The sequence below is a fragment of the Rhinatrema bivittatum genome, chromosome 7, assembly GCF_901001135.1.
Source record: "Rhinatrema bivittatum chromosome 7, aRhiBiv1.1, whole genome shotgun sequence".
NCBI lineage: Eukaryota > Metazoa > Chordata > Amphibia > Gymnophiona > Rhinatrematidae > Rhinatrema > Rhinatrema bivittatum.
In genome coordinates, this window is record NC_042621.1 from 150,481,571 (window position 1) to 150,506,574 (window position 25,004).

The following is a 25,004-nucleotide window of genomic DNA, read 5'->3' on the forward strand; positions in this document are numbered from 1 at the left end:
GTTATCTTTATTTCAGTTTGCCAATAGGAAGCGGTACTCGCTCCTCGAGGGCCTATGTTCCTGAACTCTCTGAAGATTCTCTACTGCCTGGAAGCTATCGCAGATACAGACAATTATGAGTTACCACCGCTCTCTCAGAGCTTTCCCTGGAACTAGGTACTCACTCCTCGAGGGCCTAACCCTTTCCAGCTACTGAGCTTTCTAAAGACCTTATGTGAGTTTTGTCATCTAGTTCTGGCTATGAACACAGCATACCCTGTCTACTCACTATCTATAGTTTCTCTACAGCTCAGCAACCCTGGGATCGCTGTTCTAGTACTTGAGGGACTTCAGCCCTGCCGGGCATATCTGCTCACAACTGCCACCTCTGGTGGTTCTACTAAGCTGTCTAATAAAAGAACTATCTGTGTCTGTATCCATACCCAAGCCTAGCCGGTGGTCCCTCTCAGGATATCCTCCTGGGGGCGCAGTCATCTGCCATCAGCCCAAGGATCCACTTATCTACATTCCTCTACAGCTGAGTGCCCTCTCCAAGCACTCCGCTGGTAATAGATTGTTTAATACTCCCTCTACAAGAGCTGAGCATATCAGATTGCTACCTTCTCCTTCCACAGGAGCTAGTTCAGAACAAGATTGCTAACTCCTCTCGAAGTCCCTAACAGACTGTGTTAACTCCTTCCTTCTACAGGAGTCGCTCCTTAGCAAGTCTACAACAGATTTCTAACTCTGTAGCAGATCCATTACAGATTGCTAACTCCTCCCTTCTTCAGGAGGAGTCCACATCAGACTGCTAATTCCTATCTGATTGCTCCTCCCATCAGGCATCAGATCTACAACAGATTGCTAACTCCTCCCTCTGTAGGAGTCCGCTCATAACAAGATTACTAACTCCTTAGCAAGAACCTAACAAGATTGCTAACTCCTTAGCAAGAACCTAACACTATTCAGGACAACAAGGTTTCAGGAGCTGCCTTCTCCTGGAGACCCAGCGCCTGTCTGTTCCCCTCTGGCCCTCGCCCTTATTTCTGCTCTCAGGGGACCTGTCCACAGAGCTATCTGTTTTTCTCTAGCTTTTAAGGTGGATCAGGCCAGATGCCTGGCCAACACTTTTTAAGGAGGGGTTTCAGGAACACTCTTTCGAATAACTCTCCCTCAGCTCAGACTTGTCAGGTCAAGCATCTTTACCCAACCTGGGAAATGACCTATCTCTCCAGTTTGCTTCCCCAGGCTGAATTAGGGCTGTCCCTTTTCCCACATTGATGGGCTGGAACAAAGCAATCCTTTCTGCCTCTGGAAATACTTTCAGCTTTACATGTTTTCCGTAGAATTCCAAGGAAACCTTACCATGTAACTCCAAGGTTAGGGCTACAGGGTCACTGTTTCCCCTTCTTGCTAGGGATACTCTTAAAAATGCCCAAGGTGCCAAAACTATCCACTGTACTGTTTGCCCAGTGTCACCACATAACTTAACATACATCAACTCAAAACAACCCATAATGTAACCATAGCCCTTATTTTACATGAGTCCAAAAGAAGTTGAATTCCAGTCCTCCTCCTGAGGCAGATTATTTCTGGAACCCCTTTTGAGAGGACTTCCTTATATTCTCTTGGATGTTGCTGCTTTCCTAAGAAAAATCTCTGTCCTTCCTCAGGACTCCCAAGTTGTGCGTCCTCTTTCATTTGCTCTATGATCTCTATTTCTTCATTCTTCACTATCACAAGCTCTATTTCTTCTTTATCATTAGGAGGCCATGGTTCTGCACTGCTAAGAGACTGGGTCTCTTTTGCATCTACAACATCCATCAACAACATTTCCAAGGATGGTTTTTATAGACTACAAGTTATGAAAAGACTCAAACCTCTCCTCCATTTCCAGGATTTCAGGACTGTGCTCCAAACCACGCTCTTCTCCAAAACTGATTACTGCAACGCTCTCCTTCTTGGGCTCCCTAACTCCTCCATCAAACCATTACAGATGCTCCAAAATGCTGCAGCTAGAATCCTAATCAACACCAACAGAGGATCACACATCACTCCCATACTACGGAACCTTCACTGACTGCCAATAAAATACAGAATATTGCACAAGGCTCTTACCACAATTCACAAAACCATTCACGATCAGCAACAACTTGACCTCCAGATTCCACTCAAATTATACTCATCCTCAAGACCTATCAGAGAAGCGTATAAAGGTACCCTGCAAGTCCCCCCAATGAAATCCACTCGCCTATCAACCACCAAAGAACGAGCATTCTCTACAGCGGGTCCAGCCATTTGGAACAATATGCCTACAGACCTCAGACTAGAACCCTGCCCTCGAACCTTCTGAAAAAAACTTAAGACCTGGCTTTTCCTCCAGGCCTTCCCTTAACTTTCAAAACCATTAATTGTAAGCCGGACAGGACTCCACTTACTGGACTGATTTTCCCCGCCACGTTAAATGTCATATTTATGCCTCTATTTCTTGGTCTCATTGCCTCATCTAGTTTCAGTTATTCTGTCCTTTCCCTCCTGCTAACATAGACCCCAAGTTATTAATTCCTTGTTATATGTAACTTTCGCCTCTGGTTAATAGATGTTTAAGTTCTACCCCTTGTTAACATGTAAACCAATCTGATATGAAATCTTTTCATGAAGGTCGGTATATAAAAGTGTTAAATACATACATAAATCTACTTTAGCCTCTTCTTTTTCATTAGCAATAATTTTTCTCATCTTTCTCAGTCTTTATCACATCCCCTTCAGGTTGCTCCATTTCTTCTTTTTCTATTTTCTCTTTATCCTGAAGTACTTCTTTTCTCTCTGTTCACCAGTATTACTCTGGTTAGGGGAACCCAGTATTTGTTCTGAACCTTGAACTGGCTTTGTCGGGCCAAGTCCAAATTTAGTCATTTTTATTCCTTTGCTTCGGGGTTGCACCTCTTCCAAGGTGACCAGTCTCTCCCCTCTTTCCACTGAGATCCATACTGCTAGGCCCTACCGTGGACTTCCTTGAGAATGAACCACAGTCGCTGTAGGTTCATTCACCTGGCTGCCATACTCTTTTTCTGCAATCAGCTGTGTCTGTTCTTGCAGTTCTGGTTTTACCTCCACCATCTGCTCCAGTGTTGCGTTCACTGACTTCTATGGCTCTTTGTCAGGTCCTTCTGTAGGGCTTTCTTCAGGCCTTTCTCTGGGACAATCATGGTTGTCCTTGGCCAGGCTCAGAGCTGTCATGCCTCTACCTGATACACTGTCTTTCACTCTTTCCACTTACTTCAATCTTTTCTCCTTTTCTCTCTCTGTCTCCAATCCTCCCCTTTCTCCCATTCCTTCCCCATTTCTGTTTCTTTCTCATCCCAAAGATCTTGTCATCCTCTTCCTCTCTTCCCTCATCCCCAAGATCTTCTTTTCTATTCCTCTTCTTTCCCTCCTCCTCATTGATACCTAAGATTCCCCTCCCCTAAAAAACCTCAACAAGATTGGAATACAACTTTGTTTTTATTATGCAAAACAAATTTACATTATTTAATATGCAAAAAAAATCCAGCTGAAGATAGAAATGCAAATCTATGCACGCATGCTGCATAGATTCCGCAGAAGTTTCTAACTCTTGCTGTAGAATTTACCCCCAAACTGCCACAGATCAATGGGGATTGTTACAAAGGGTCAACCTAATTGTTCAATCCAACCTAATTAACATATGTAGACATCTAAACTCTGCACATGCAATGTTTGCTTTCCATAGAAAGTTCTTGCAGCCAAATTTCAGATTTCTCAGACATGGGACCAAGTATTATTGATTTATGTTTCCTTTGTGTAATTAATTTAGTCCATTCTTTGCTACTTTTCCTTTTTTTTTTAGCTATTCACATTAGAATGCTTACTCTCAGACAGGAAAGGGGAACAGGAATGACAACAATGCCAAACTGGTTTTTGATAACTTGGTTGTATGCATAAACAGTTATCACACATTACAGAGCTCTACCGACCACTTTATTAAAACTTGAAGCTAGGATTTATTTACAAAGATCAAGTGTATAGTGTTTTATATGTAATGCTTCCAGTATTGCTGACATACCAATGCATAAAGTACTAGGGATGTGAATCGTTTTAGGACGATTAAAATTATCGTCCGATAATTTTAATATCGTCTTAAACCGTTATGGAACACAATACAATACAGATTCTAACGATTTATCGTTATAAATCGTTAGAATCGTGAGCCGGCACACTAAAACCCCCTAAAACCCACCCCCGACCCTTTAAATTAAATCCCCCACCCTCCCGAACCCCCCCCCAATAACTTAAATAACCTGCGGGTCTAGCGGCGGTCCGGAACGGCAGCGGTCCGGAACGGGCTCCTGCTCCTGAATCTTGTCGTCTTCAGCCGGCGCCATTTTCCAAAATGGCGCCGAAAAATGGCGGCGGCCATAGACGAAAAAGATTGGACGGCAGGAGGTCCTTCCGGACCCCCGCTGGACTTTTGGCAAGTCTCGTGGGGGTCAGGAGGCCCCCCACAAGCTGGCCAAAAGTTCCTGGAGGTCCAGCGGGGGTCAGGGAGCGATTTCCCGCCGCGAATCGTTTTCGTACGGAAAATGGCGCCGGCAGGAGATCGACTGCAGGAGGTTGTTCAGCGAGGGTTCCGGCGCCTCGCTGAACGACCTCCTGCAGTCGATCTCCTGCCGGCGCCATTTTCCGTACGAAAACGATTCGCGGCGGGAAATCGCTCCCTGACCCCCGCTGGACCTCCAGGAACTTTTGGCCAGCTTGTGGGGGGCCTCCTGACCCCCACGAGACTTGCCAAAAGTCCAGCGGGGGTCCGGAAGGACCTCCTGCCGTCCAATCTTTTTCATCTATGGCCGCCGCCATTTTTCGGCGCCATTTTGGAAAATGGCGCCGGCTGAAGACGACAAGATTCAGGAGCAGGAGCCCGTTCCGGACCGCTGCCGTTCCGGACCGCCGCTGGACCCGCAGGTTATCTAAGTTATTGGGGGGGGGGGTGGGGGGGGGTGGGGGATTTAATTTAAAGGGTCGGGGGTGGGTTTTAGGGGGTTTTAATGTGCCGGTTTTTCGATTTTTCGATTTTTCGATTTTTAACGATTTTTAACGATTTTTCACGATATTTTACCCCCCCAAACGGCAACAATACGATTCCCTCCCCCTCCCAGCCGAAATCGATCGTTAAGACGATCGAGGACACGATTCACATCCCTATAAAGTACCAACCAAGATCATGAAAGAGTAGTCTACTGGTTAAAGCAGTGGGCTATGAACCAGGTAATCTAGGGTTCAAATCCCACTGCTGTTCCTTGTAACTTGGCCAAATCACTTCACTCTCCATTGCTTCTGGTACAAAACTTATATTGAAAGCCCTCTGGGGGCAAGGAAATACCTACAGTACCCAAATATAATCTTTGAAGTGGCTGAAAGGCAGTTAGGGCCCATTTTTGCCTTTGGAGAACCAGGGAGTGGCAGGGGAGGTAAGGCCATCCCCAGACCCCTAGCTGTTTTAGTTTTAATATGCTGCCAGGGTGGGGGAGGCGGTTTGTAGAGGGTGAGGAAACTCAGCCGGGCAAGGCCCATGGTTTACTGATTGGGTAGGGAGGATATGATTTGGGCTGCTAGGCCCACAAGGTATTTTTGTTTGTTTTTTTTAAGCCAACATGGCCGTATAAGCAGTTATATTTGTTTAAATATAGCCAGTTAAGTCTAGAATTATCCAGCCATACTTTAAACCCTACTGGCAATATTCAAAAGATAGCCATTTAGATTTAATGTTATGCAGCTAAAGTTAGCCGTATAATATTAATTGAAGATATTCAACAGGAAATTTATCCCACTGAGTATTCAGGATAAATTATTAGAGATGAGCTTCATTTTTCTGGCTTGGGTCGGGTTTCGGTTCGGGCACTTCGTGGGAAAACTCGTTTTCCCATGGATCGTTTTTCCAAAAATGAAACTGGAACCCGAACCCGAACCCGAAACCGGAAAAACAAATTAAAAAAAAAACACGAATCGGGAAAAAAACCGTGAATCAGGAAAAAAACCCCACCTCAACCCTTAAATTTTACTTTCTAACACCCCCCCCCCCCCCCCATCCTGATCTCTCCCCAAGACTTACTAAAAGTCCCTGGTGGTCCAGCCCCTGTGACATCGTAAGGGCAAGGCTATCGGCAGCATTTTGCGTCATAGCAGACCCAACAGAATGGAAGGAGAGATTGCTTGCGGGACCCCGCTGGACCACCAGGGACTTTTAGTAAACAAATGCACATCTCTATAAATTATTGGCTAAATGTATCTGCATAATTTATTTTTTCTATGTTTCTTTGAATATTGGCTGTTGTAGATATATAGGGTGGATAGATCTGATAGTGATAGCTCTCATTAAGGGCCTGATTTTAAAAAGCATTTACTCGAGTAAAAACCAGGTTTACTGGATTAAATTCACTTTACTTGAGTAAGTGGGTTTTTGAAAATTGCTACAATATATGCCATTGACTTGTCTATAGGATTTACTCACATAAGTGCACTTTACTTGAGTAAATGGCTTTTGAAAATTGCTACAATAGTAGCTACATTTACGCATGTAACTCCTTTTGAAAATTACCCCCAGAATGTTTTGCAATTGGGAAACACTGTTATCTTAGTTAGTAGCTTTCCTGGTTGCTGTCACATTGCCAATACATTATTTCAAAGGGCATTACACAGTTGTGTAAGAATAGTCTATGCGGCAGAGTAATATTTTTATCATGTTTATTTATATGTTACTAAAAAATCTGTTAAAACATTTCAGCAAAATAGCTTACAATTCAATGTACTTACTACAACTCTTGCTTTGCTTTGATAGTATGGGAAATAGTATTTTTAACAGCTACAATGAGCAATTAGATATCTCCAGCATACATAAATATGATAAAACTGTGCAAATCTACTTCAAAACCACACATTTACAGCCTGATTTAAAAAAGCATTTACACGCTTAAAATTGGGTTTTACACATGTAAATGCACTTTAGCTGTGTAAGTGGGCTTTTGAAAATTGTTAGAATATATGCCATTGAATCGTCTATAGGATTTACACAAGTAAAGTTCTTTTGAAAATTGTTACGATAATATGTTATATTTAAGCACGTAACTCCTTTGAAAACTACCTCCCCATTTTCCATTTCTTTTCCTGTCTTTAACTGTGATGATTAAAACTACTGGGCAAGAATTACTAAAGAGTGCCTCCATCTTGCATGTCTAGGAATAAGGCTTAGTATATCTGGTTCTTTCTATGCAAGCAAAATGTTACCACTTTATTTTTGGTATTCTCATAATACTAACTTGTTCAAAAGTGTCACAGGAATAAAGATCAATTTAATATCTGATTGCTGTGATATGGCTGTACCAAGAATGAAATAAGAAGGGTATATAGTTCAGAATGTCCATCTGGAACATTATTGGTCATCTAGGTTCTTAAATTTCTAGCCAAAGCATGCTGGGATTTTTTTCTCCAGCTTTTCCTAATAAGAAAGTAGAACTGAAAACAATCCTTCAGTTCTTGAGATTGAAAGATAATCAGGAATGGGCAAAAAATACCAGTGTTAGTGTAGCCTTCTGCTAACCCGATATTGGTGCTTGTGACTCCAGTGAACCTTGACAGACTGATCAGGCCCCAGGGTGTAGTGGAGTGAGATTTAAAAATACTAGGACTGAATTAATTTCTCATGGTTGGCCAGAGGAAGGTGGCAACACTATTTCTACCTAGAAATAACAAGATCAAGGATCGTGCCACAAAAGTGAGCACACATTTATTGCACTTTTCCTAATGCTGCTCTGAGCACTAGGATAATGCTAAATTTAATAATACAGTATGTTATCTTCTTACTTTAATAGAATTCCTTAGCATTTCATTATATTTTTCCTTCATTTATTTTTCATTTTGCAAGATGTGTCTCTTTGGGGAATCTCATAATTTCTTTTATATTACAGTAAAGTAGATAGGTACATGGATTGTAATGGCATTATTGTACTGACTCTTGCTTCAACTGTGTATATATATGCAGCTAGATAAATAGATAGATAAATAGATTATTAATGTTTAAGATTTATTAGTTTCTAAATTGAGGGGTTGTATTAAATGTTACCCTTATGGCTTTCAAGAAAGCCAGACAGGAACAAATTAAAGCATTATTTTCTCATTTATAAGGCATGAAAGTTAAAATACAGTGGATATATATATACACGTGACCTGTGTTAATAAATCCTAGCCTCAGGCTTTAATAAAGTGAAAGTAGGTAGATCTTTATAATGTGTGATGACTGATCACTGCATACAACCGAGTCATCAAAAATCAGCTTGGCATTTTTGCAGATCCCGTTTCCCCTTTCCTGTCTGGAAGTAAGCATTCTAACTTGAATAGCTAAAAAAAAGTGAAAGTAGCGCAGAATGGACTGAATTCATTACAGAAAGAAAAAATAAATCAATAATACATGGTCCAATTTCTTAGAAGTCTAAAATTTAGCTGCAAGAACTTTACATGGAAAGCAGACATTGCATTGCAGAGTTTAGACGGCTATACATTCTAATTAAGTTGGACTGAACAATTAGGGGTAGATTTTAAAAGCCCTAAGTGCGCCAAATCAGGGAGAGGGCCAGCGTGCGGTGCGTGTATTTTAAGAAGCATCCATGGACGCGCATATCTCCTGGTAGGCGCACAAAAGAAAAAGTCCAAAAAAGGGGTGGGGTGTGAGCATGATCTGGGCGGGGCATGAACATTCACGGAATTGAAATAGAAACTAGTGCGCAAGTTTTTATGCGCACAAGCGCACGCCGGGATCCTCTACCACGTAACTTTACTTCTGCTATAGATGGCGTTTAAGTTATAAAACAAAAAAAAATCTAGGCTAATCAGTGGCTTTTAAGGATTGGGGCAGGAGGAGTAAAAGAGAGGTTAGCTAGGGGGGGTTAGGAAGTCCTATCCTGTAACTGGGCAAAGTGGGAACGAACTGGTTTAACCAGTAATTGTGTTGGCGCATGTATATATTAAAATCCCCCCACTTACGCGGTAGAAGCAGCACATACACGCATCCGTATAAAATGGCGCGCGTATTTATGCACGTCCAGCCGATTTTATAAGATGCGTGCATATACGTGTGCATGTTATAAAATGGCTGCGTCCATGGGCGCGAGCTGGCATACGCGTATTCATGTACATCTGCGCAGCTGTTGTAAAGTTACCGTCCTTGGTTGTCCTATTGTGACAGTCCCCAGTTTCCTGTGACAGCTCTCGGGTGGATTCTGCAACAAGAATTCAAAACCTCTGCAGCAACTATGTAGCATGCTCGCATAATTTGCATACATTTGCCTCTTTGTCTTCTACTGCGATCCCGGCCAGCACATTTTTGTAAATAGCAATACTGGTAGCTTACACTTGGAGCATTACTGACGCAGCAACGCACCAAGCGGGATTGCAGTAGCAGTGTACCGCAATCCCAGCTGAAGACAGACATTTCACAAGGTACCAAGAGGCTAAGGAGGTAAGGAGGGAGGCACAGCAGAACCAGGGTTCAGAGGGAGGAAGGGGGAGTCTGACCCTAGACACGTAGCTCTTTTCGTTTTAAAATGCTTTCAAAGGTGTTTATGTGGGTGGGGAGGCTCGGCTAGCCAGGTCCCATGGTTTACTCATTGGGTGGAGGGGCTGTGTTTCAGACCAATTTGCCTACAAGGTGATTTTTTTTTTTAAGTCAGCATGGCCGCTTAACCAGCTATATTCTTTTGAATATAGCCAGTTAAGTCTAAAGTTATCCAGCCATATGAGTCTGGATGACTTTAGAACTGCTGCAGGGCACAGCTAGAGTTAACCAAAAGACTTATGCAGCTCACTCCTAATATCAGAATTAGCCAGATCAGTTGTCCCTGCCCTGTAGCACCCATTACTTATCCTGCTAACATTTTGTCGGATAATGACTTATCTGGCTAAAGGTTTGTCAGATAAGAACCGGGGATATTTAAAACTTGAGTTATGCGCTAAATGGCTTTCGGTATTGTCCTCACAATGTCTAGTTTTACAAGAAAGCTTGCCTATATTTTCTAATTGTTAAAGCACTAGTTATAGAAATTGAACTTTTTTTGAGTAGGGCTTCTCTGCAGCCCACTGACAAAGCGGCTTCTGCCTGCTTGGCCACAGAGCAACAGAGCTACGATAGGGCAGTGGATGCCTCATGCAACCTGACGTCTTATGCTGCCCTGATGTGCTTCGGGCTGAAACTTGCAAGAACTGCAGGAGCCTGTTCCTTGGTAAACTGCTAGGAAGCCATGGCAGGACGGGAAGGAAGGAGCCTGCACCAATGAAAGGGCTAAAGGGAAATGTTTTCAGGAAGAAGGATTTTAGGCCGCAGGGATGGGGATATTTTCCTTTTTGGAATCTATTGAATGCTCTGTGCTTCCCTTCTTTCTCTCTTTTAAAAGAAGAAACCCATATTTACAACAAGATGCATTTTAAGAAAGAATTCAAGTTTTCCTCCACTCCTTCAACAAGTGCTCCCTTTTTCAATATTTATGCCGGCCTCACTTCTTTTAGGTTCCATGCAGCTACTCAGAATAGCACCAAACACAAATCCTGTTTGGGGGGGGGGGGAAGGCAAGGTACCGAGCATCAAAATATCTTTCATCTCATTCTGCCGATGTCGGAGGTGGAATTAGTTTCATGCAGTTTTTTTGCAGCCGTTATTGCAAAGTCAGGAGTTAGGTTGCTAACTCGAAGGCTTATACTAAGACGGTTCCAGAATAGTCATGCAGAAAGCCTGGAAAATAAAAATATATATAAAGCAAGTTCTTGTTCCAGACTGCTCATTGTTTAATGACTAGCATGGATAATGTAAGCAATGACACATGATCAGTTACTCAGTAAAGAGCTTTGCTGCATGCTCCAGCTGGGCCATGAGCACCACAGAAGCACATTAGAATCTTTTCATACACTCTTTGGAGTATGTTATCTCACTTACAGGCCGATTCAGTAAAGTCCACGGGAGAGCAGACGAACGCCCACTCTCCCGGTGCACGCGATTCTCTATTTAAATTAGGTGATGGGGTAAAAATGGGGAAAAGGAGGCGCTAGGGACACTAGCGCGTCCCTAGCACATCCTTTTTGACAGGAATGGCGGCTGTCAGCGGGTTTGACAGCCGACGCTCAATTTTGCTGGCGTCGGTTCTCGAGCCCGCTGACAGCCATGGGCTTGGAAACCGGACGCCGGCAAAATTGAGTGTCCGGTTTTTGGCCCGATAGCCGCGGGCCGAATTCAAATTTTTTTTTTTTTTACTTTTTTTTACTTTTCGGGACCTCCGACTTAATAGCGCTATGATATTAAGTCGGAGGGTGCACAGAAAAGCAGTTTTTACTGCTTTTCTGTGCACTTTCCCAGCGCCGGAAGAAATTAGCGGCGACCTTTGGGTCGGCGCTAATTTCTGAAAGTAAAATGTGCGGCTTGGCTGCACATTTTACTTTCTGTATCCCGCGCGCATACCTAATAGGGCTATCAACATGCATTTGCATGTTGAGGGCGCTATTTGGTTCGGCGGGTTGAATGCGCGTTTTCTGCCCCTTACTGAATAAGAGGTAAGGGAAAACGTGCATCCAAGAGCAGGCTAACAGTGCGCTCCGTCGGAGTGCCCTGTACTGTATCGGCCTGTTATTAAATAGTGGGGAAGGAAATCAGGAGGCTTTGGGTAAGGACTATTCTTTTCAAATGTCATTGTCCGGGTGAACTTTATCCAGATAAGAGAGGGGGCACTTTTGGGCCGGCTGAAGTTGTGCATCTAACAAAGCCGGATAACTCGGATATTCAAGGTTATCTGGGCAGGTTGTGCGGCTAACTTTGGTCGTGTCAAGAGGGAGGCCTAGAGTTGTCTGGATAAACTTACCAGAATGACTTTGGGGTTAGTCTGGATATATTCAGCGGCACAGCTGTGGCACTGAATGTACAGTGTCCGTTAACCCAGGTAAGTCTACCCAGGTGACTGACCTGGACAGCCCGCAGCTCAGTATGGATATCATTGCTGAGTTTTATTACTGTGTTTTGTTGTTTTGTATGCATTTATGTTATAGAGCTTGACATAATATTTTTTATTTCTTATTATCCTTTGGGTGGCCTTTATATCAAGGGCCAGGAAAGGAGGGGAGGTTTTATAAATAAAATTAGAAAATGGAAAGGCAAGAGAAAACGCTACTTTCCAAAAATCTTTCCAGGGCAGAAATTCCATTTTTCTCAAAATAAAGTATATAGATCTACTAAATAGCAGAAGATGCCCCCTACTGAGAAAGTGCAGAGCACATTATGTTAGCCACATGGTAGCCAGAGAAAAGTGGATGACTCGGCCTAGGTTTGAAACTTGTCTTAACCGAAGATCCTCCCCACCTGTACACTTTCTTGATCTGCTGTAATTACCTTGCTTTGTGCTCCTTATATGGAAGGATTTTCTATGGCTCAGAACATTTCCAACTAAAGACATACTGCCAATGTAAAGTGTACATCCCATGACCCACTGATGTGAAGCATACAACAAGTCCAATAAATGCTGCATAAGCAGAGAGCTTTTCTTTCATTTGGTCAGGGAGCAATGTAGGCTTTGAATGAATGCAAAGATGTCACTAGGCCTGGGATAGCCAACTCCTGTCCTCAGGAGCCTCAAATAGGCCAGGCTTTCTGGATATCCACAATGAATATGCGTGAGATACATTTGCACTCACTGCCTCCATTGTTTGCAAATCTAGCTCATGCATATTCATTGTGGATATCCCGAAAACCTGTCCTGTTTGTGGCTCTTGAGGATTGGAATTGGCCACCCCCCTGCAGTAGTCAGACACCTTGCTCTTATGTGCTGGTGGGGGTGGGGCAAAGAATCCTATGTAAATTATCTAACATGTTGTTTTTTTCTTAACTTTTTGTGAGTAGACCCAAACTTACAAAGTCACCCGAGCCATTGACTGCTTTGGATGCCCTTCATATTACACCTATATTCACTACTTGGCCTGTCCTTAAGAAGAGAACGGTTTCCAAACGAGCTGGTGCCATTTCTCTTCTTCCAAGAAAAGTAAATCTGAGGTACCACTGCTGGCTGGATGTTAACGCATAAAGGGAAAACGTGCAGTCCCAAGCAGCTTGCATGTTCTTAGCCTAGTTTTAATGTGAGTTTCGCATTAAATTTGATTTTTTGTTGCTAGAAGACGTGGCTTTGCTAATCAATAAGGGCTACTTACATGTCACTACTGCAACAGTCATTTCTAGTTAAAAAGCCTAACATTTTTCCTTGAGACATCTTCATGATACAATAATTTACTTCTATAAAATTTCAAAAATGTTCCTTACATTAAAAAAATCTTATTCACTTTAACTCATTTAAATTTTTTATTTTTGTAGAAGTAAATGACACTATTGCAAATCACATTTTACAAATGAAAATACACACCTTTTTCTATTGCTAAGCAGGGAGAAGCCCTTTCACCAGAAAGGCAATTTTTAAGTCTCTGGGCAAAGGTTAGGTAATTGTTGTTTGTTTGCAAAGACTTTCTTTCCTCAAAATGTTTCATCTGCTGTCTTCAATCATGTGTCTGTAAGCATAAATAGTGACGGTGGTTATTACCAAGAAAACCCCTGTCATTACAACACTTATTTCCTTGTCTAGTGAGAGATATCTCAGAATGTCAGCAGCCTGGGATGCACATAATGATACGGCACAATAATAATACAGTATCAATAAGGAAGGGAGATAAGGAACTGTTTTGAAAGAAGCACTCCAAAGTCAATGACACTCAAATGCACCCAGAGATGTATAGAGCTAGTTCACAGGAGCATTCAAGGAAAACAACTTTCCATAAAAGTTAGTACCCCATGTTTACAGTATGCCATGTGGAGGGGAGGGCATAGGGGAGTAGACATTTATTTAGCTCTGCCAGGAGTTAGGAACGAACAATGTGCATGATACCAGACAGAAGCCTGCAAATAATGGAAGAAAATCACTTTTTCCTAAAAACATGTAATGTTGCAAAAGGGCACCATGCCACCACACAATTCAGCTAGCCATGCTGAAGTGTTGATTTCAGTTCTACTCCAAGAAAGGAATAATCATGGGTCATGTTATAAATCTCATATGCATCAGCATTCAGCATAAAACTTGCCTGTAATCTCCAGTATCTCATATACAATAGGGTCATGACAAAATAGTTCTATGACGGTGCAGGAATATCTACTTGATATTCTTGAACCCAAAGCCACAATACTGAGCAGGCTACCCATAATGGAGGTAATTTTCAAAGGACTTATGCGTGTAAAAGTAACATACTGTTGTAGCAATTTTAAAAAGCCATTTATGTGCATAAAGTGCACTTACACCTGAATATCCTATGGACAACTCAATTATATGTATTGTAACAATTTTCAAAAGCCTACTTACCTGGATAACATTTTTTCACAAGTGCAAATCCCAGTTTTAATAGTGTAAATGCTTTCTAAAATCAGGCCCTTTAAATGTTCATCTGTATAGTGAACCTATCTGCACTGCTAGCAGCTGAACACTAATGAGTCTACAATTTATTACATATTGTATGCTAAACTTATTGGCAGTTAGTTGGCACTGGCAGTGCATTGCACTGAAAGAGTTTTGTACTTTACTCCAGGAAAAGTAAAGTTTAATTTTCCAGTTATAAATTAATAGACTAAGGTGATTTTGATTTTCATAAGGAGCATTTTCCAATTTTTGTCAGAAATATTGAGCATCACTCACACCTGCTAAATCAAGGTTTCCCAAACCTGTCCTGGGGAACCCCCAGCCAGTCAGGTTTTCAGGATATCCACAATGCATATGCATGAGATAAATTTGCATACCATGGAGACTCGGTATATGCAGATTTATCTCATGCATACCCATGGTGGATATCGTGAAGTCCCTAGGACAGGTTTGAAAAGCCCTGCACTAAATACTCGATTCCATTTTAATATGACCAGCTCAGCCGCGTAATTTCTATCTATCTCATCGTCAGTCATTTGAAGAATGGTACTTCTTTGACTAGCAATGTATTTTCAACTCAGCGGATAATTCGGAGCCAATGAGCAGACTGTAAAATAAAGTGGCATCCATATATTCATGAAGTATGGCTCTCACGGCAATTACGCTTTGCAGTAGCCTTCGGTGGAATAGGATCCAGAATTCAAAGCCCAGGGGAACATGTCTGGTTCATTTATCTTTCAATTGCTCACTAAACACACATGAACAAATTCATCTTAACTTGATGAATACACAAGAACAAAATAGCACGCTTTAATGGGGCCACATTTACTAAGGCTTTTTTCCCCACTCTTTGTCTGTAGGGAAAAAAAGCTTAGTATATCACGTCCTTTATTAAGTAAAATGTTAGGGAGTCTTGCAGGAAAATCAGCGCATTCACAGCATAATAAACACATCAGCATAAAGCAGCTACAACTGTTCTTTTATCTTTCCATTGAGGCAGTCATTTAGATAGGCATAAGAAGTCCTTCATATCATAAAGTCATTTGCTTAGTTTGTCTTTCTTGATATGCAACCCCACCTTCGGCTTCCTACCATAGCATAGGATGTTTTCAACAGTCCGTCTAATGCTTAGACTCACCTAATATAATAATATCCTTCCATAAACATAGCTCATGTCATTGTACATCTTTAATTTCCTACTCATGGCTGCACAGAATTTGCATTACCATTAACATCCAGCCATAATTTGTGAAATCCACTGTCTTTATGTTTCATTTCAGTGGCACCAAAATGCAGGGAACACATTTAAACCCTGCTTTGTAGACATCAGTCACTTCCTCACATAGCTGGTTTCCATTGATGCATTTTTAAATGTTGTAAGTCACCCATTTCCTCTCTTGTCTCTTCAATCTGTACTTAAATGACTTCCAGTCTGCTTTGTGTTAACTAACTCATAGTCTTTTCCTTTCTATGGTTTGAAAATCCAATAGAACCAGCTATGAGGAGATTTTTTCCTGTCTTCTGCCTCACACACTCTTTTGAAAAACTGTGATCTATTTAATTCCTACTCCCTAAACTCTGTCCAGTACATTCCCAACACTTCTGTTTGGGCTTTTGAAATGTGACAGGCTCTTCCAGCTTAGAGTTACTGACACATATTAGTAACCTATGAAGTTCAGGTTGAAGGAAAATCCAGAGTCCAAAATAGGCATTAGCCCCGTAGCGGGGAACCTGGTAATACGCTCAGGCAAGGACAACGTCCTCAGAAATCATTCGGCCTCCTGGTTCTAAGAGTTACAATTATTTTATATCACAGGGAAACTAAAAATCTATCCACACATGTTAATCACTTGAGGTCAGTTTCTTATTTTAACTCATCTTGCTTTAAAAAAAAAAAAAAAAAAAAAGTATGCATTTCAGCTTAGCTTTTCTCTTCCTGGATTTGTGTGTGATAAATGTTGGTTGTTATGCACCAATGTGCCTTGTTAAAGTGATTGTTTCCTTTCTGTGACAATGTTCAACTCATCCTGTGACAAAGCTTGGTGCAATTATTCATTCTTTCTTCATGGTGCCATGGAATCAAAGGTTTAAGTCTGTTTCAGGTTGCTACTGAAGCTCTTTAGCCAATCCCCATTTTTCTCTTGGGTAAGGCTATTCTAGAATTTGTGATCCTGCTTTTAAAGCAAGACTCCTAATCCCAGAATGCATGAGGTTCTGAATTTAAAAAGCATATTTGCATTAGCCAAATGAGAATAGCTCAGCGTATCTACACAAGTAGGCAAACCTCCAACATGTGGCTTGATTTCCAAGACTGTTTTTTTCAGTTTGTCATTAATCAGAGCTTCCAGCTGACTCTGTGCCATCAAGCACAATTTTAGATCATGCTTGCTTGGGTTTTTTGAGAAGTAGTTCGGGAAGTGTATTTATTTTTAACTTACTCTATTCAGATCTGTTGGGCTGTCTCTCTGTTAAAGCCATGTTGAATATCATGATTGTGTCACTATAGTGTGTTTCCAAATCTCTGCAGGAATCTATCATAGGCAGCGGCAGAAACCCCATGGAACGCAGCACCCAGAATAATGGAAGTACTGTGGTTTTCCTGCTGCAGCCTATGAACCACCTGTAGCCAGCCCATTAGAATCTGTAGCTTGTTAGTCCTCAGCACTATATAATATAATGGGAAAATGTACATAATGTGCATTTGAAATTCATAAAGCTTTGTCCTGCTAACTTTTGGAATTAGTCAGACAAAAGCCAAGATCTGAATATTTTTCTCCATTGAGTAGATAAATTTATATGGATACTACATGTATCCATATAAAAAGATGTGGTACAGAGGTTGATTCATGGGCAAGAATAACTTGTAGTTGTTGTGCTCCGCGGCCGTGGCGCCCCACGACCGCGTTCCCCTACCTGACTCTCAGCGCCAGGAAAGCCCTGGGGGAGGGCTCCGACTCGGGCCGTGCTGCCCGCTGCAGGGGAAGCCGTCCTGCTTCCCTCAGCGACGTCTCTCCTCCACCGGGGAGATCAAAGATGGCCGCCGCCATGAGATCCAGGATGGCCGCCGTCAACTCATTTGCATTTAAAGGGACCTGGTCCCTTTAACTAGCCTCATCTGTTTCCAATGATCCAGAGCAGAGGAAGTATATAGGGAGGCTTCCTCTGCTCATTCCTTGACTTGGCAATGTCTCTTGCGAGTGTTGTTTGAGTCTGCTTGCTTCGGTGAGTTCCTGCTTCTTGCTCCTGTTACGTCCTGGTGATCCTCTGGTTCCTGACTTCGGATTGGCAAGCGGCGATTCTCTGGTGCACGACTTGGGACTGGTGAGCGACGACCCTCTGGCACTCGACCTAGGACTCCTCCAAGACTCCGTCACCAAAGGCCCACCTAAGTCCCAGCGGCCCGGGTCCCTACGGGCTCCTCCTGGGGGGACCGCGGGCTTCCAGGGCGAAGCTCCAGTTGGCCTTTGCACCATTGCTCTGACCTCCCTAGGTTCACCTAAGTCCCAGCGGTCGGGTCCCTACGGGCTCCTCCCGGGGGGACCACAGACCACCAGTGGTGAAGACACAGCGCCTCTTCTCGTCGCTTCATCGCCTCCATATTCGCCTCAGCCCCAGTGCCAAGGGCCAGCTGGTCCCACCTCTTGTTCTACCTCGCCACCTGGCGTGAGAGCCTACGGGACTTCCGCAAGGTATTCCATCCTCACGTCGGCCCAAGGGTCCACAAGCCCGAGCATAACAGTAGTCAGTGAGCACAGATATTGAGCGCTGTCCAACTAATGGTATGCATACAAGTCTGGATGGAAAACTAGCTGTCCTCAAGTTATCTGGATAAAGTTATGCGTATAATTTTATCTGCGTATATCTGGACAAGTCTCACTGAATATTGGGATAAAGTGCATGCATACCTTTACTCTGACAACTTATATACATGCCAACTCTCTGAATATTGACATCTTTCATTTCTTTTACATTTTTTGACTTGATTAGGAATCTCTGAAGGAATGATAGGGGTTGTAGAGATGGGTAAACCAGATAGGCCATATGGTCTTTCTCGGCCATCATGTTTCTGTATTTCTAAGAAAAATACCTAATGTTCGCTGAAGCTGGGACCCAATATACTACTCAAGTGGAACTTGAGAGCACAAAGTTTTATGAAGGAGCATAGTTTTTTTATTTGTGCTTTTTGTAGCAGGCAAGAGCATGACCAAATAACATATGAGACAGCTTTGGGTTGCGGTTGCATTATAACTTTTGGGTGATGACATACAGACAGATGGAAGCTCTTATTTCATTTTTTAAATTTGTTGCATTTTTGCATCTCTTTTCAAAATGAAAGGAATTCTACCTGGAATATTCTCTTTTCGGAGATAGCTGTGAAGAATACACTGTGCTATTCCCATAGATTGTCATAAATAAGAACAAATCAAATACCTGACTTATGCTGCTAGTATAAAAGGAAGCCACTAATAGCCCCTAATCCAAAAGTAAGGTATTATATCACAATTTTTCTGCTTCCCAGGCAAAAATATTTTGATAGAAGTAAGTAAGCTGATCAGGATTTTCACAGTAAGGCTAGAGGGATGAAAGAGAGAGGCAAATAACAGGTCAGCCCACCTTTCACTTTCTTTTACCAGCATTAGAATTGGAGGCATCAAGAAAGATCCTTCACTAAATGCTTGTGCCCATGTCCTGGAAATGAGTAAGAAATGAATTGGGAACTTTTCCCAGAGGAAAACAAATTAAGAGAAAAAGAGAAGGCTATCCCTGGAGTGACCGCCCTCAAATGAAAATCAAGAGTTTAGTAGATCACGCTTTAACCCATGAACATATTTATTCTATTATGTATTTCAGGAGTTTTATAATTTCATATTAGGATGTGGATATTTTCATAACTAACAATTGTCATTCAGTTGTCATTGAATTTATCATTCTTCACCACTTTAGACATTTTATAAAGTCATATATGAATGTTATTGTGGCTCTTCAAAACTTCTTACTCATAGCTTGTCCAGGTAGCTCCATGTATATATTGTGAACATTTCATGTCAAGTTTATTTTTGAGTTGCCAATACAATTGCTTTGGCATTTGTAGTGTCATATGTTAGCAAGAAATTTAGATTACAAGAACCAGAATGCATTTCAACAATATTTGAAAATAGAACTGCTGAAACAAATACATGGATCCATCAGGTCTCCTTATTCTTTCATTGTTTTGTACCGCAGTCTGCCTTGTGCTTTGCTCTAGCATGATGTAAGTGTATAAGGGTATATGTCTTATTATTGTAGACATATTGTATATTCAGTCTAACTGTATTATATTAAATTTGGGGGGTAATTATATTTTATTAATACTTCCAAATACAAATATATTATCTCATGCTTTATATTTTAAAATGCTGAAAAGAAAGACTTGATATATCTGTTAAAGGCAATGTTGGTGGGCAGAAGTCAAACTTCTATAATAGGGATGTGAATCGTTTTCCATATCGTCTTAACGATAGAAATCGTGTGGCAGGGCAAGAAAATCGTGTTAGGCACGATTTTTAGTTAAAAAATTGTTAAAAATCGTTTTTTCCGATTAGTGCGCACTAACGGGAGTTAGTGCGCACTAACTGAAAATGATACAATTTGACACTTTTCAGGTCAGTTAAGGTCAGTTTAGGAATGAATATGTATTCCTATTGGTTGCCCTCTTATTTATTCATGTTACCAAGGTTCCCACTGACAGTATATGGGGGATGGGAAATGTAAACAGTTGGTAGCTTGACAAAACAAGTAATGTGATCAGTCAATGTGACTAGAACTTGTGCCCTAACCCTGATACCAGGGGTATTGTGATCTTCCTGCACACAGTGCCCTATCCCTATTAATACCAGGAGTGTTGTGACCTTCCTGCACACAGTGCCCTAACCCTGGCACCAGGGGTGTTGTGATCTTCCTGCACACAGTGCCCTATCCCTATTAATACCAGGAGTGTTGTGATCTTCCTGCACACAGTGCCCTAACCCTGGCACCAGGGGTGTTGTGATCTTCCTGCACACAGTGCCCTATCCCTATTAATACCAGGAGTGTTGTGATCTTCCTGCACACAGTGCCCTATCCCTAACACCAGGGGTGTTGTGATCTTCCTGCACACAGTGCCCTATTCCTGATACCAGGGGTGTTGTGATCTTCCTGCACACAGTGCCCTATTCCTGATACCGGGGATCCCTGTATCAGGAATAGGGCACTGCGTGCAGGAAGATCACAACACTCCTGGTATCAGGAATAGGGCACTGTGTGCAGGAAGATCACAACACCCCTGGTATTAGGGATAGGGCACTGCGTGCAGGAAGATCACAACACTCCTGGTATTAATAGGGATAAAGCACTGCATGCAGGAAGATCACAACACCCCTGGTATCAGGGATAGGGCACTGTGTGCAGGAAGATCACAATACCCCGGAGGAGTGAGGGTCAGGCAGCTCCCCCCTGTCTGTGAAGCCAGCCTCTCACTAGTAATGCAGGGAGGGAGCTGTCTCAGACTTCACCATCCTCCCCCCCCCCCTCACCCACACACCATTCACTAGCTGGGACATGGGGGAAGTCAGGAGTGAGGGTCAGGCAGCTCCCCCCTGTCTGTGAAGCCAGCCTCTCACTAGTAATGCAGGGAGGGAGCTGTCTCAGACTGGTATCAGGGATAGGGCACTGAGTGCAGTAAGATCACAACACCCCTGGTATCAGGAATAGGGCACAGGTTCTAGTCATATTGACTGATCACATTACTTTTTTTGTCAACTACCAACAGTTTCCATTTCCCATCCCCCCAACCATCACCTCAGTTGGAACCTTGGTAACATCAATAGATAAGAGGGCAGCCAGCCAATAGGAATACATATTCATTCCTAACTGACCTTTACTGACCTGGAAAGTGTCAATAATTTGTATCATTTTCTGTTAGTGTTTCTTGAGTTTCCATTTCCATTTCCCATCCCCCCAACCATCACCTCAGTGGGAACCTGGTTAACATCAATATATAAGAGGGCAGCCAGCCAATAGGAACACATATTCATTCCTAACTGACCTTTACTGACCTGGAAAGTGTCAATTTGTATCATTTTCTGTTAGTGCACACTAACTGGGAGTTAGTGCGCACTAACTCCTGTTAGTGCGCACTAACACGATTTAACGATTTTTAACGATAAATCGTTAGAATTTCTATTGTATTGTGTTCTATAACGATTTAAGACGATATTAAAATTATCGGACGATAATTTTAATCGTTAAAAAACGATTCACATCCCTATTCTATAATGAATAAGAAAACAATGCATTGAAGCTAGAAGGGTCACATGTGAAGTATCGGTTTTTACAAGACATCATCAAATGTAATCCTTAAGGTCAGCTCTGTTTAGGAATTACATGCTTTCGGTGTTCCCTTCCGACTCTACCTTTGTAGATTGGAAAGTGGACACGGTCACTACAGGAAACACAGTTCCTCCTTCTGCTTTCAAATGTTTCCATGCTGATTCTTACAACATTTTGATGCCTTCCTCATAAACCCCTCATCTGGTCCTGTCTGACTGTCATCTTAGGCAAAATCTTTCATCTATTCCGTTTGTCTCCCTCAAACAAATCAGATATTAATGATCTAGAGGATAGCCATGTTTAGTACAAACTGCATTAAATGAATGTGGGTCAGCCTGCTGACTCAGTGGCAGTGCCATGTGTCCCCATGGGGAGTACCTGCATTTGATTCCCGGATTGGGTTGCTCATTCCCTGGGCTAGCTGGGCTAGGGATGCAGCAGAAGCAGCATCCACCACCTCTGGGGGAGAGGGACATTCAGCCATCACTGGGTATGTGTGAGTTAAGGCTCATGGTGCTGTAGCCCAATGCAGGGAGTGCCCAACAGAAGCCCAAAGGAATAGCAGGAAACTGCTTAGCGAAATATTATAATTAAAGAAAGGATTGGCTAATGTGACAAGACCAAAGGCAGTAAACTAAAAGTCTGTATGCCCCTCTAAGTAAAGCCACCTATGAGGAGATGCAAAGGGGGGAATCCTACACTAATAATGTCTCTAGCAGTCACAATTATCTTCAAGGGAGAATACAGATTAATATACGGGCCGATACAGTACAGTGCGCTCTAGTGGAGCGCACTGTTAGCCCGGGTTTGAACGCACGTTTTTGAAGCACTAGCTTTACCCCTTATTCAGTATGGGGTAATAGCGCATCGAAAACATGCATCCAAAACTCCCCCCCCCCCCCCCGAAACTAATAGCGCCCACAACATGCAAATGCATATTGATGGCCCTATTAGTTATTCCCATGTGATACAGAAACTAAAATGTGCAGCCAAGCCGCACATTTTACTTTCAGAAATTAATGCCTGCCCAAAGGCTGGCGTTAATTTCTGCCAGCACCGGGGAAAGTGTACAGAAAAGCAGAAAAAACTGCTTTTCTGTACTTAATATCATAGCGATATTAAGTCAGAGGCCCCAAAATTAAAAAAAAATCAAAACAATTTTTTTTTTAATTTTAAATTGGCCGGCGACCCACGGTGTCCGGACGCTCAATTTAGCCGGTGTCCGTTTTCCGAACCCGTGGCTGTCAGCGGGCTCGAGAACCGACGCCGGAAAAATTGAGCATCGGCTGTCAAACCCGCTGACAGCTGCCGCTCCTGTCAAAAAGGAGGCGCTAGGGAGCATCTTCTTCCCCCCTGAATCGCGCGCACAGGAGAGTGGCCTGTGCGCGCGCCAGCCGCTCTCCCGCGAATTTTACTGAATCGGCCTGATAAAAAGAGAGACAAACAAACTTCCATCGCTTAACAGCAGTCTCTGGCCTAAATATTGACTATCCATAATATGGCTAGAAAGTTCATTGGTAAGCATCACTTGTGAAATTGATGCTGTGCCTTTCTGGTGTAGACAAACACTTAACCAAACCAAGGAATTCTTTTCCAATGAACTACTACTTAACAAATGTTTAGATAAAATACAACAGATTCGTAGGCATCATCATTAGTGTTAGACGGTGTTTGATCAGACTAGAATTCCTCTCATAGCAATCCATGCTCAGTGTGTTGAGTTGTCTTTTGCTCTTAAATGCCATATCTTGTATGAAGAAAAAAACCATGAAATTTTGTCTTATTTTAGCTTCAATCCTCATTCTTCCACAACCATCAGCTACCAGTCAAAAAAGAGGTATATTGATGCATTATGTTGCATTATTGTTTAACAAAGCAATTAACAAAGCAGTTTTGTTCACTAACAAATGTAGGGCCTGATTTACGAAGACTTTTCTCCCATTCTGTGTTTGTGAGAAAAAGCTTAATAAATCAAACCCATAGTGTCTAGGGTTAGTGGCCTGGTCCTGCATTGAGCTTTGGTTGGCTTCCTTAGTTCTGCATAGTCAGAGCCTATCTTTCATGTAGTTGCCTCTGTGTTTTTACTTGATGAAGGAGAGACTTCTTTGCTTCCTATGTTCTGGAGACCTTCATCAGAAAGATTTAGGAAAATCAGAGATAATTATTTGGAGGGCTGAGAAACTGACCAGTGCCCTGAGTTGACTGCAACACTGACTTCATTCGGTTTCTGGTAGCTTTGGCAGCCCAACAGCACAATCTCTGTGCTATCAGTAACAAAAGGAAATCAGCACTGCAGGGTGCTCAGAACCTCAGTTCACCCCAAGGAAGGACGTAGGGCTGCAGGTAGACAGAGCATAAAGGTACCAAAAAGTTTTTCCCATTTAGTGTATATAGAGGAAATATGAGTAGCCATTGTAGCTTTTGTTGAGCTCCACTTTACACAGTAATATAGACCTCGTGTTAGTGCCTCTTTTTGGGTATCCACACCTAAGATTGGAAGGGCATGGTCTCCTGATCTTTACCCTACTCACATTTCTTTTGTCAATGCATCCCGCCTGTATTTGGGATTCAGTCCTGGTTACTTTCCCCATGAGTGCCACATAATTTCCTTATTGGACAATCTAAAAATGTTCTTCTCTAATCCTAATGCTAATGGTAAATACTCAAATCAAGTACAGCCAGCCCAAGATAAAATTAAACAATATGCAGTACAGAGCACGGCAAATCTCAGTGCATCTTAAATGGAAAACTAAATGCACAACAAAGAAGGCATTGATCATTTAAAAGGGAGATAAAAAAACCTTAAATAGTTTAAAAGGCATTTATTTATTTGTTGCTATTCTCCCTGTGCATGAATTTGGCTTAAAAATGACAACTGAATTTACATGAAATTGTAGAGGTATACACCCGATATCCTACACACTGCAATCCATTATTCTTCTTTCCTCAGTCAAATGAAGTATCTTTAAAACAAGCACAGTAATTGAGAACCACTCACATGACTGTCCCCACTAAGTATATATATAAACTCTACAACAATTTATCACAGTTCGTCACATGACTGAATGAAAACTTTTCATGTATGCACTGCCTAATGTTTAATGGTAAATGAATATATGTAAAAGATGATTTAATTATGTTTTATATAATAAACATGTCTCAAGGAATAGACAATTATTGAATAAA

General features: G+C 42.1%; 1 protein-coding gene across 18 annotated transcripts in view; it reads left to right on the plus strand.

The window, feature by feature from the left end:
• Positions 1-25,004, plus strand: part of LDB3 (LIM domain binding 3) — a 452,171-nt gene that overhangs the window by 332,216 nt on the left and 94,951 nt on the right. For 10 of the 18 annotated variants that reach the window (XM_029609315.1, XM_029609320.1, XM_029609324.1 and 7 more), the window contains 2 exons: positions 12,920-13,069; positions 23,608-23,655. The exons of 4 other annotated variants lie outside the window; for them this stretch is intronic. In XM_029609315.1, the coding sequence (XP_029465175.1) occupies positions 12,920-13,069; positions 23,608-23,655 (198 nt within the window). The remainder of the gene's footprint in view (positions 1-12,919; positions 13,070-23,607; positions 23,656-25,004) is intronic. 4 more of the 18 variants (XM_029609318.1, XM_029609326.1, XM_029609331.1 and 1 more) reach the window with 1 other exon arrangement.